The sequence below is a fragment of the Lissotriton helveticus genome, chromosome 1_1 (assembly GCF_964261635.1).
Source record: "Lissotriton helveticus chromosome 1_1, aLisHel1.1, whole genome shotgun sequence".
NCBI lineage: Eukaryota > Metazoa > Chordata > Amphibia > Caudata > Salamandridae > Lissotriton > Lissotriton helveticus.
Genome location: NC_136057.1, coordinates 23,015,902 through 23,028,970, shown reverse-complemented (window position 1 = coordinate 23,028,970; position 13,069 = coordinate 23,015,902). Strand labels below are relative to the sequence as shown.

Genomic DNA, 13,069 nt, shown 5'->3' with positions numbered 1-13,069 from the left:
AATAAAATACATCACCATTTCAGGTAGAGAGAGAACATGCCTTTGATAAGAATAAAAAACAAATTCCTAGAATCACAGTAAATACAGAGTGTTTGCCAAGATCCAAGAAACAATACTCGTAAAACAGGATCAGGGAGAGGTAACTCATTACACAACAGAAAGATCTGTGGGGAGAAAGTGACCAAGCGAGTACCACTCCTAACTTCAAGAAAACACAATGCCATGAGGGACGCGAATTAAAACTACCTCTTGGTAAGCAAAATCGAAGTGTTATTCTGATGCCTCCAAATGATAGAGTAAAACCATAAAAAGGGGGTCAAAGAGACTTTCCCAAGTGAGAAAAGGCCGACGTGTCTCAGCCCCATCTATGACCCTGTTACGGGGTTCTTGGACCCAATGATGGAGCATACCACCCGAGGGTGGGCGAGGGTTCTCGTCCTACATACAAAATATTTTTCTTTAATACAGGTGTACGCCCAATCACTACCACATGTATTTCATTGTCTTTTCGTAGTATCCTAAGGGTGCATGGTGTTGTGGCTAAGAGGTTATGCCAATGCTAAGTGTGTAGAAGGCTGGGGTAGAATGAATGGCACAAGGAGTCCTAGGTCAACTGCTGGCTTCGTGGCTGGGACCTTTCCGATGTACTGCTGTACTACAATAAATATCTTGTTGGCGATCTCCTCCTGGTGTGCGGCTTACGTCATCACAGTTTTGTTGGAGATAACGGTGTGCCAGACCAATATTTTGCCAAGAACGGAAAGTATAGCAATGATGGCAATTGAGATGGAGACGGTAGAGTATCACGCTTAGAATGGTGCGTGCTGAGAAGGTACCAACCAAGTCTGAGTCTCGTCCTAAGGCTCTAGAGACATGTAAACTTTACATAGTGGACACCTTCCTGGCAAGCCTTATGAATTTAGAATCTGCGAGGACAATGAGACCAGGCGGAACGCCAGGGTTGAAGACTCTGGACACTATCCGGAGAGAATTCACTTGAGGACATTTAGAGGTCCGAGCCGTGATCTCGGCAGGCGGTTCGCAGATAGAGATGGAGGCTGTGGTTCGGTACTTGCTACAGAATCCCCATGAAGTGTTCTAGTACCAGTCAGGTCCCACGTGGGGTGGGGAAGGCCAACGAAGAGGTATTCTGTAGGAGCACTTGAATCCCAACATGCTCAGGAGGAAGAAAGCTCTCTCGTCAATCCTCGCTCCACTCTCCAGAGAATCCTAAAGTTGTTCACTTGGTTAAGTATTAACAATGTTCGCAGTATAAAGCTAATGCTTTTCTCTATGTGCTGAAGACTACGCGGTCCTAGCCGAGAAGGGTGGTTTATCTAAAAGATACGAGTGTAGTCTTTAAGTGGGTGGCCCTATTCTCAGATATGGAAGGCTGGCCCTCTTGGGATCTCTTATTATGTTTTGATCTTTGTTGCATTTCACAATGTTGACAAAAAATTGTCTCAAACACACAAAAATACTAGAAGAGGCGGGACTTGCTAAATCATTGATTTCAAATCACAGATGGGTCTGAGGTCAAAGCGTTAAAGTACTTTAAACAATGATGTGGGAATGCAAACTCCTCATGATTCTTACTACTCAAAACTACCAGTGCAGTTAATTCGGCAGGAGTTAAAACATCCAGTGATCGCAAGACATTTACATACATTTCGCAGATAAATGCTCGAGGACATATTTACTGCTGGGGGGTAAAAATGCCACCACGTAAAATACACATTACAATTTCAAGGGCATAAACAAGTAACACAACCAAAGCCGCAGACATGGACGCCAAAGATCAGTGCCATCCTTCTTAAGACTAGCTTAGGGCAGATCTCTCTTCGGGCAGGCTATTTCATCCAGGCACAGCAGCAACTGTAATGGAGATTGCCAATGTTGATGTTTTTACTCCTGGTGGATTTACTCCTAGCTAGCATTTCCACTTTCTTTAAAGGGTAGTATGGACTGTCTGTGGTATTCATACCATACTGCTGGAATCAGTCCAGAATGGGCGCCCTCGGAAGCCCGCAGACTTCATCTTATAATAAAGCGAGTTCTGATGACAGTCAATGGCATCAGGTAGGGACTGGTCCAATGCTGGTCTATTCTCGACACACCAAGTGGCTGGACCACTGATGAAGAGCTGCCTCCAGGACGCTGTAGAATCTTGAGGGCATAGGGCTGAGGGACACCACAGGTGTTTATTTCAGATTGGTGACACTGCAGATTGCCCACATTTTGTAACCCACCCTTTGGTCTAGGGGCTTTCTTATGCAGGCAACCTGGAGATTTTTAAACAGGGCGCAATCCTTAGCCAGTAAAGAACCCTGGAGGTCGGTGTTTGAGGCCCTCCCTACAACTACTGCGCTGGAGAACATTATACCTGGAAAAGAAGATAGTATCGCTAGCGGGCTTGCACTCTGTTTCTGCCAATGCTGACAGATCCTCCCACTCGGCCTGCAGTGCTTCACAAAACCGCAACGTTATATGTAAAACGGCTGCATTCTGGAAAAGGCGCAGTCTTCAAGAACCTGTTGAACCAGAATTGTAAGGTGTCTGAGCCTAAGGCTCCAAATACCACGCGGGTGTCCTAGAAGGGGTGTTTGGTTTACCCTCTGCACTAACCAAAGCACATTCACTTAACTTGATGTTTCAATGGAAACATAAGCGTCCACATCACTCACAGAGTCAGTGTTTCCACAAGTAAAACCAGACAGACAAGAAGTCACTTTGCAAACTCTGGTGAAACAAAGGAACCAAAACGTTCACAGCTGCACTTCAAAGTTAAACCCTTCTCCAAGTAAAGCTCCAATTCTCACTGCATAAGATCTTAGATCTGCATTTTAGACAATTTCTGATTACCAGAACACCCGGACCCTTGCTTTCAACATTTGGTTTCTAATCCATTAAGCGTCAATTGACTCCATGTGAACTTGCATCCTCTCTAGTCTATGCCAGTCCGTGTCTGCCACCCTCTGACTCGCTCTTCGCTTCCGAGCTGAGTGGTCGCTCCCCTGTGGCTTGGTATCGTTGTGCAGCGCATTGCACTGGAATCTGATTAATATCTATTGCCTGCTGTGTGCTTTGATTGCCGCTTTGCTTATTAGCATTCTTAAATTGCCAGCGTGACTTTGTTGCTGAATTTGCGTTTTGATTGCCGCTTTGCTTATTAGCATTTTTAAATAGCCAGCGTGACTTTGTTGCTGAATTTGCGTTTTCCCCCAAGCGCTCTTGCCGTTCTGACCCCTCCGCCTCCATTTTGTTGTTGTTGTCCTCCTCCGTAGCCCGCCCCGCCTCCCAGCTGAGCCGCCCTCGCCCCTCCCCCTCCACTATCCATATATGACAGTTGTTCCCGCGCGCAGCGTTCACGCGCAGCGATCGCGCCCCATTCGCGCCAAAGGTAAGCCCGTCCGCGCCTGGACCGCGCCCAGCGCCAGACCCCCTGGCCCCCGCACTGCCCAACCATCCCGCATTACATACGATGCCACCACCCTCCTAGCCCTTAACCCCGGCCGCTCCCCCAACTGCGTCCAAGCCGCTCCTGGACACACCCATGGACCTTTCTCATGCTACTCCTGCAAATTCATCGGCACCGTCAACAACCCCGCTACGATCACACCTCAGATTCCCGACCCCAAACACCTACAATGCATCTTGCTCAACACCCGATCGGTCCACAGGCACGCCATTGACCTATGGAATCTACTAGACACCATCTCTCCGGACGTCGCCTTCCTCACAGAAACATGGATGAACGCCTCCTCCGCCCCCGACATCACCATTGCCATCCCAGAAGATTATAAGATCATACGCAAAGACCGTACCGGCCACACAGGAGGAGGCATCGCTATCGTCCATAAGAAATCCATCCGCATCTCAACCAGCTCAGACGTCAATCTCGTCAACTCTGAACACCTTCACTTCCAGATCCACATCGACCCCAAGACCACACTCAGAGGCACCCTCCTTTACAGGCCACCAGGACCCCGCGCACAATTTAGTGAAGACATCACGGACTTCATCACTCCACACGCGCTCCCCTCCGAGGACTACATCCTTCTGGGAGACCTCAACTTTCACCTTGAAAAGAACAACGACCGCAACACCACCACCCTTTTGGACAACCTCGCAAACCTCAGACTTAAACAACTTGTCACTACCCCCACCCACATCGCAGGTCACACACTCGACCCTATCTTCACCTCCAGCAAGCATGTTTCCTTCAGCCACACCACAGCTCTCCTTTGGACTGACCACAACTGCGTTCACTTCACCTACAACAAGCCCACATCCAACAACCACCCCCAACCCACTCTGCAAAGAAACTGGAACAAAATCACCATCGACCAGATCTCCTCATCGCTTCTTCAAAAGCCCCCCGCCCACTCCTCAAACCCAGACCAAGCAGCCACCAACCTCACCCAATGGTTATCCAACAGCGCCGACATCCTAGCACCACTGAAAAAACGACAAATCAAACTAGGCATCAAGAAGGCCTCCTGGTTCAACGATGACCTTAAGAAATCCAAGAAACTCTGTCGCTCCCTCGAGAAGGCCTGGAAAAAAGACCCAACCACCAGCACTAAGGACGCCTTCAAAAACGCCACCCGCATACACCACCAACTGATCCGAAAGGCCAAGAAAACCGCCTTCAAGGAACGACTAGATAACAACGCCCACAACAGCAAGGAACTTTTCAACATCGTCAAGGAATTTACCAATCCCTCGGCCAACTCTAACGACATCACCCCCTCTCAAGCACTCTGCGACTCACTAGCCTCATTCTTCCACAACAAAATTGCAGACATCCACAACAGCTTCGACAACCAACCCGGAGACCAACCCTCCCAACCATCTACCGGACCTGCACCCCCCTCGAACACCCTTAATGACTGGAACCCTATCTCCACTGAGGACACCATCCGCCTGATGAACTCCATCCACTCAGGATCCCCCACAGACCCTTGTCCTCACCACATCTTCAACAAAGCAGACTCCATCATAGCACCGCACCTCCGTGACGTCATCAACTGCTCCTTCAAATCCGCCACCTTCCCGGAAAGCTGGAAACACGCAGAACTTAGCGCCCTTCTGAAAAAACCCACAGCGGACCCCACCGAACTCAAAAACTACCGCCCCATCTCGCTCCTTCCATTCCCGGCCAAAGTCATCGAGAAAGCAGTCAACAACCAGTTCGCCGCCTTCCTCGAAGCCAACAAATCCCTCGACTCCTCACAGTCCGGCTTCCGAGCAAAACACAGCACTGAAACCGCCCTCATCGCAGCAACAGACGACATTCGAACTCTACTGGACAATGGAGACACAGTCGCCCTCATCCTCCTCGACCTCTCCGCAGCCTTCGACACAGTCTGCCATAGCACCCTTCTACAACGCCTCAGAAACATCGGAATCCAAAGAAAAGCACTGGAATGGATCACCTCGTTCCTCACCGGAAGAACTCAGAGAGTCCGCCTCCCACCATTCAAGTCAGAGGCCACTGAAGTCATCTGCGGCGTACCACAAGGATCCTCACTCAGCCCTACCCTCTTCAACGTATACATGAGCCCCCTCGCGACCATCGCACGCCAACACAACCTCAACATCATCTCCTAAGCTGATGACACTCAACTGATCATCTCACTCACCAAAGACCCGAACACCGCCAAAACCAACCTGCATGAAGGAATGAAAGAAGTAGCCGAATGGATGAAACACAGCCGTCTAAAACTGAACTCAGATAAAACAGAAGTCCTTATCTTAGGTACCTCCCCCTCCGCATGGGACGACTCTTGGTGGCCACAAGCCCTTGGAAAAGCTCCCATCCCGACAGACCACGCACGGAACCTGGGCGTCATCCTGGATTCCTCACTTTCGATGAACAGACAAGTCAACGCCGTCTCTTCATCTTGCTTCAACATTCTTCGCATGCTCAAAAAAACATTTCGTTGGATCCCCACCGAAACTAGGAAAACGGTCACCCACGCTCTGGTTACGAGCCGACTGGACTATGGAAACACCCTCTACGCCGGTACTACAGCTAAACTCCAGAAAAAACTCCAACGAATCCAAAACGCCTCAGCCAGGCTCATATTAGACATCCCGCGTAAAGAACATATCTCTGATCACCTGAAAAACCTCCACTGGCTTCCCGTCAATAAGAGGATCACTTTCCGGCTCCTAACCCACGCACACAAAGCACTCTACGAAATCGGACCAGAATGCCTCAACACACGACTGTCCTTCTACACCCCCTCCCGCCAGCTACGATCAGCCAACCAGGCCCTTGCCACTGTACCCCGCATCAACAAAACCACCATGGGAGGTAGATCCTTCTCCTACCTCGCAGCTAAAACCTGGAATTCACTTCCCACTTACCTTCGCCTTACCCAGAACCACCTAGCATTCAGAAAGCAACTTAAAACGTGGATATTTGACAAGTAATTCCCCACCCCTCCTCAAGCGCCTTGCGACCCTCTGGGTATGTAGCGCGCTATATAAATTCTTTGACTTGACTTGACTCTGCGGTCCACAGCTGACCAGGTCTGCTGCCCTCCAGGGCGGACTTTGTCAGGTGCCCGCCCACCCCTGCCCATGGCTGACTGGGTGCGATGCCCACCGTGGTCCATGCTTCACTGAGTATGGTGCTCTTCCCACTCCAGAGCTGATTGTGCCAATGCAACCCCACCCCCCCCCCACACAGTCCACAGCTGACCAGGTCTGGCCACCCTCCACAGCTGACCAGGTCTGGCCGCCATGCGTGGTACAAGCTTAACTAAATCCAGTTCCCTCCACATTATCGATCCCTTACAGAGTCTATTGTCCTTCCTCCAATGTTTTCACCTGATAAAGCCTGGATCATCTACACCTGACAGAATCAAGCAACTTCTACTTCTGTATCTTCAAACAAGACTAAGCTTTATCAGGCTTTAAAAAAAAGTAGACACTCTGGAGAGTCAGATTTTATAAGGACAAGCTCTTTTTAGGGCCTACTGGTCTGTTCTGGTAGGCGAGGTCGAGCTGGCAAAGAACAAGTGTTCGGTTCATTCTGAAAGTGAATGTCTTTTGGTTTTGTTTTTATCTTGGCACATTTGCTGCGAGTTCAAAGACAGGTCTAAGTTAGCTTATATCTTCTTACAAATTGCTGCTTATTTTATCCTGGAGATTGGGGTTTACTTTTCTTTCTCTGACTGGAAAGTTACAGAATTCTGTAAAGAGAACAGTCTGACAATCGTGCTGGGGTAAAGGAAGTGTGGAAATAAAGGCTGTAGGATGTCGATTTTGTCTAACAACATTTAATTAGCTTACAAATGGACTGTACAAATATTTCGAAATATGTAAGCAGTTAGAAAAGCATTTTTTGTAACTGAAGTATGATGAAAACAACGGTTTTACGAGGATCAAAACAAAATCAGAACACTTTACTTGGTGATGTGCAAAAATAAATATTTGCTGAAACCCGATTTCCACACATTATCCTTTCTACGCTTTTTAGTTGGATCAGTAAAACTGTATGGCACTGGGAATGTTTGTGCCCATTTCAAAGGAAAACTAGATGTCTGTAAATGATGCATCGCATCAGGATTTAGTCAAATGTTTATTAAAAGTGAGAGCTTTAAAACCTGAACTGAGAAACATCCCGACCCCACCCTGGTGACAATGCTGTACGTGAACTAAGAGGCAAGTCAGGGGCTAGGTGAACCATATATGTGGGTTAGGCTCATAGTATAGATGGAGCAAACGTTTAGTCTAGTTAATCAAACAAAGGAGTTTTTTTTTTAATTACAACAGACATGCTGAACCTACATGTTTGAAGGTGCTCTCATATGTGATAATGAAGAAAAAGGCAACTGAAATAAAATATTAGCCTAGAATCACAATTTGTGACCGGTTTATGGGTGAAACGCGCTACAGTAAGGTTGAGTAGATTATTCAAGTGACTACACCTGAAAGTCTGGTGACACTTATAATTTTCCAAGGCCTATTTAAAGGAAAATGAAAAAGAAAAGAAATAAAGAAGTTGAGATGCATGAGGCCGAGACAACCCCAAATGTTGTATTCCCTTTAACCCACTCAGTGCCAGGTTTTTATAACATTGGTTCATTAGTCAATGTTATGTGGCAAAGGTGTCAGACAAAAATAATAGAATACAGAAATCTTGCTGTAAAGTCAACCTCTGCTACATTGGCTCAATCGTGGATTGCACGGCTGGGCAGCTCATTGGGTTGTACCATTGCATCCAGAGTTTCCAGCATAAAAGTTTAGAGAAAAGAAAAAGAATAGTCTCTAAACCCCAAAAACCACTCAAATAAGTAGTCCCCACAGTAAAGTAAACGGAGCAATTTAGGGTTTCTTCAGAGACAATGTCCACTTTAGTGGTGACTGGGAATCTGGCAGGGAAGGCAAAAGACAGCCCTGTGATTTCAGGACACTATTGATGGCCCCAGCTGGGGGTGCGTTTTAAAGAGAGGATGGGGCAGATATAATTATGGAACTTTATTTACTGTTAAGACACCCAGGTGCACGTCTTTAGAGGCTGCATCTCAAACAGGTTGTCATGGTTGAACTTTTCTAGTGATAATAGCACCCACTGGACCACAGGGCTTCATCAGTTCCCACTGAAAACAGGACTTCAGGGTTACAGATCAAGCACGCTTACAATTTCCCAATGAAAACTGGACTTCAGTGTCACATAATAGCTTGGGATCCATATGGGCTAGAGCGATTAATCGAAGGGTTTCTGAATAATCTAAATCTCCCACACCTGACAGAACTGCTCCCCACACTGGCGGTGTGAAAAGTACAAAAGCCGCAGAACCCTCTGGGAATGGAACAGGCAGCCACAGGCACCACAGTTCTAACATCTCAGCAGCTCCACGACTCAGACAATGCTTGTTGTTACACTTGGCTCTCTAGCCCTGCTTGCCTGGGTGAGTCCAGTGACTGCTAGCTGTCCTGGTTCCTCGAGGAACCCTAAACACAGATACTTCAGTCAGCTTGGCTAAAAGCGGATCTTTAAAAGATTGGGCCATTCAGTGGCAAATCAATCAGCTTTTGTTATAGCGCAGCACTGTCACCCCTAGAGTTATGTAGGTGCTGAGGGTGCCATGTCTCAGTCGAAAAGTCAGGAAGAGCAAACAGGCTCTTCTAATACTGCTGACATCGGTAAGGCTTCTTTGAAGAGTCCAGTCATGTTCCAAAGGCCAAGAAAAAGACTGCCACCTAACAGAAACTCAGTTGCTGGTAATACACTTACTCTAAACTGGTGAACAACAAAATACAAAGTGCCTGGGGCTGTAATATGAAGAGGTAGGAGCCAAGAGGAAGGGTATGGTGGCTCATGCCTTGTGGTGCAGCCCCTCAGGGTAAAGAACCTATGGGCTGTATTATGAAGAGGTGGGGAGGTATGAGCCAAGAGGAAGGGTATGGTGGCTCATGTCTTGGGGTGCAAACCTATCGGGGTGCAGAACCTGGACGCTGTACTAGAAGAGAGCGTGTTCTGAGCCAGGAAGAAGCCTCACTGTTGCCTGGGAATAATTTGTTTTGGGGGGCAGGGTACGAGAGCAGACGCTCTGAGTCAAAAGGATGCCTTACTGGGGTAATGGGGCCATTCCCTGGGCGCAGACTACGAGGCCAGAGAACCTGGGGGTGTATACTTATGGAAAAGTGGTCTGAACCAGAAGGGATCCTCCATGATATGAGAGTTCATTGCTTGAGGTGTAGGATAGGGGGGCACAGAATATAGGGACTCTAGTTCTAGAAGAGATAGGGGTCTGGGCCAAGGCGAAGCCTCGTTGGGACATGCCGCTCATTCCCCGAGCTACTGTCTTTGAGAGCAGTGAATTTGGGAGTATTTATGGAACGCACAGAGGGTCTGAGACAAGAGGAAGCAGCATGGGAGCTTATATCCTGGGGTTCAAGCTATGAGAACACGGAACCCAGGGTTGTACTTATGGAAGAAATAAAGGGTTTGACTCAGGAGGGAGCCTCGTTGAGGTATAGGGTCTCCTTTTACTGGGGTGCAGGAACAGAACCTCGGGGTATAGTTATGGGGCGACTGAGCCAGGATGGAGCCTCGCCGGGGGCATTCATCATGGGGTGCAGACAGTGAGGGCACAGCACCTTGGGTGTAGTCATGGATGAGCCAGGAGCTGCCTCAGAGGGGGCATAAGTGGGGGGCTCATCCTGGGGGTGCAGGCAGTGAGGGCACAGCACCTTCGGGTGTAGTCATGGAAGAGACTGCGCCAGGGAGGGAGCCTCTCTGGGGGCATTGGTGGGGGGGGCTCTCATTCTGGGGTGCAGGCAGTGCCTCGAGTGTAGTCATGGAAGAGACTGAGGCAGGGGGAACCTCAGAGGGGGGCTCTCACCCAGGGGTGCACATTGTGTGGGCACAGCCACTTGGGTGTAGTTATGGATGACACTGAGCCAGGGAGGGAGCCTCTCTGGGGGCATAGGTGGGGGGCTCATCCTGGGGTGCAGACAGTGAGGGCACAGCGCCCTGGGTGTAGTCATGGATGAGCCAGGAGCTGCCTCAGAGGGGGCATAAGTGGGGGGCTCATCCTGGGGTGCAGGCAGTGAGGGCACAGCACCTTCGGGTGTAGTCATGGAAGAGACTGAGCCAGGGAGGGAGCCTCTCTGGGGGCATTGGTGGGGGGGGCTCTCATTCTGGGGTGCAGGCAGTGCCTCGAGTGTAGTCATGGAAGAGACTGAGGCAGGGGGAACCTCAGAGGGGGGCTCTCACCCAGGGGTGCACATTGTGTGGGCACAGCCACTTGGGTGTAGTCATGGATGACACTGAGCCAGGGAGGGAGCCTCTCTGGGGGCATAGGTGGGGGGCCTCATCCTGGGGTGCAGACAGTGAGGGCACAGCACCCTGGGTGTAGTCATGGATGAGCCAGGAGCTGCCTCAGAGGGGGCATACGTGGGGGGCTCATCCTGGGGGGCAGGCAGTGAGGGCACAGCACCTTGGGTGTAGTCATGAAAGAGACTGAGCCAGGGAGGGAGCCTCTCTGGGGGCATAGGTGGGGGGCTCATCCTGGGGTGCAGACAGTGAGGGCACAGCACCTTGGGTGTAGTCATGGAAGAGACTGAGCCAGGGAGGGAGCCTCACAGGGGCATTGGTGTGGGGCATCTCATCCTATGGTGCAGGCAGGGAGGGAGCAGCACCTCGAGTGTAGTCATAGAAGAGGCTGAGCCAGGAACAGCCTCACTGGGGGCATTGGTGGGGGGGCTCTCATCCAGGGGTGCAGACTGCGAGGGCACATAACCTCAGGGTGTAGTCATGGAAGAGGCTGAGCCAGGAGCATGGGGGGCGGGGGGGTAGGAGTGCAGGCATGAGGGCACAGCACCTTCGGGTGTAGTCATGGAAGAGACTGAGCCAGGGAGGGGGCCTCACTGGGGGCATTGGTGGGGGGGCTCATCCTGGGGTGCAGACAGTGAGGGCACAGCCACTTGGGTGTAGTCATGGATGACACTGAGCCAGGGAGGGAGCCTCACTGGAGCTTGTGCCCTGGGGCTCTCATTAGGTGAACAGAGCCCCCTGGGCTTTGCTTACGAATAGACCGGCGCGGGGGGGCTCAATGAGGACAGGGGCCCCTGCCCTGCTCAGGGGGGTCCCCGAGTTTCGTTTCCTGGTTCCCCTCTGAACTGAAAGTGAAACCACAGAGGCCTCCCTGCTCGGGCCCCTCTCCGCCCGCAGGAGCGGCCGCAGCCCTCCCTCCGTCGCCTCCAGACCCTCGCCCGGTCCGGAGCCGTCCCCTCGCCGCCCCTGCCAGCCCCCCGCCCGGAGCTCCTACCTTCATGAGTCGCCGGCTGGTCGCCATCTTGCTAATGACAGCAGCCGAAGCTACAATGGAGCACCGAGGGCGTCGATCACAGGTGACAGTGCGCATGCGCGTATTTGTAACTGGGCTCCAACAGCAGTCTAGGCTGCACAGCCGAGCGCCGATTGCATCGATCAGTACGGATGCTAGCGCACCGCAATGAACTCGCACTGAGCGGGTCCCGACGACCGGCCATGTCGGGGTCAGGCCGGAAGTCATTGCCATAGGATGATGGTATCCAACCTCTCCCTATCCAATCAGAGACCAATGAATGACCAAACACAATGACGCCACGCCTGACCCCAATAGGGCGGCTGCAGGGGGGCCGAGGCAGTTGCCCACCAAACGGCCGAGCTCGCGCAGTCTCCTTCCTGGAAAGACCGGCGGAAGTAAAGACTGTGGTTGCCAGGGTTACGCTGTGGACTTCCGCCGAGGCGTCTCCGGAAGTGCCGTTCTCGCGCACACCTGCGCCTGGGGCTGTCTGTCTGCCCGGTGAAACCTCGCGCCCTGCCAGACCCAGGACACCCCCCCCCCCCCCGCCCCAGCCCCATGGCGAAGAGAAATAGCAGGGGGGGCATCCTGGGGCTCTGGGGGCCGGGGGCTGACACACTTTTTATTTATTTATTTTATGCGTCTTTCTATAGCGCGGACTTTACCCGAAGGCGTCGGAGCGCTTCACAATAGGAATAGAAATGAAACAGGAGGAGAAAATTACAAGTGAACAAATTACAAAAGCAGACGATAAGTTACATGAGGTAAAAGTGACAATTGTGAGCAAACAAAATACATGAGGAACAAACAGTGCATTACAGGAGGAGAGAGTGACAAGTGTGCAGGTTACAAGAGAAACAAAGTACAAGTAGAGGTATAAAACTGCAATAAATGGAGGACACTCCAGCACAAGAACAAACGTTACGTCGGCAAAGGTGGCACTTGTGCAAGTATCGAAAGCAAACAAAATGTGAGAGGAGCAAACAGTGTGTTACACGTGAAAAGTGACGTGTGCATGTTACAAAAGGATACCAAACACAGGTACAAGGATAATACTGCAATAAACGGCAAACACTCCAACCACAAGAACACACCGGGAAGGCACTTCCATAGTCATGGAGATTAGAATTTTCAGTGATGGGAGGTCTTCCTTCAGATAATAGAGAGGGCGTGAATTACTTTAGGAGGTGTCTTTGGAGGAGGAAATGCCGGGGGCTGACACTCATAGTATAAGTCGGTTAAATAACTCAATGCAACAA

At 50.5% G+C, this 13,069-nt stretch overlaps 1 protein-coding gene across 1 annotated transcript in view; it reads right to left on the bottom strand.

The window, feature by feature from the left end:
- The window catches only part of UBE2L6 (ubiquitin conjugating enzyme E2 L6), an 82,087-nt gene extending 70,061 nt beyond the window's left edge, over positions 1–12,026 (bottom strand). The window contains exon 1 of the mRNA XM_078674180.1: positions 11,793–12,026. Coding sequence (XP_078530306.1) covers positions 11,793–11,888 — 96 coding nt within the window. The 5' untranslated portion in view covers positions 11,889–12,026. The remainder of the gene's footprint in view (positions 1–11,792) is intronic.
- Between the last annotated feature and the right edge of the window lie 1,043 nt (positions 12,027–13,069).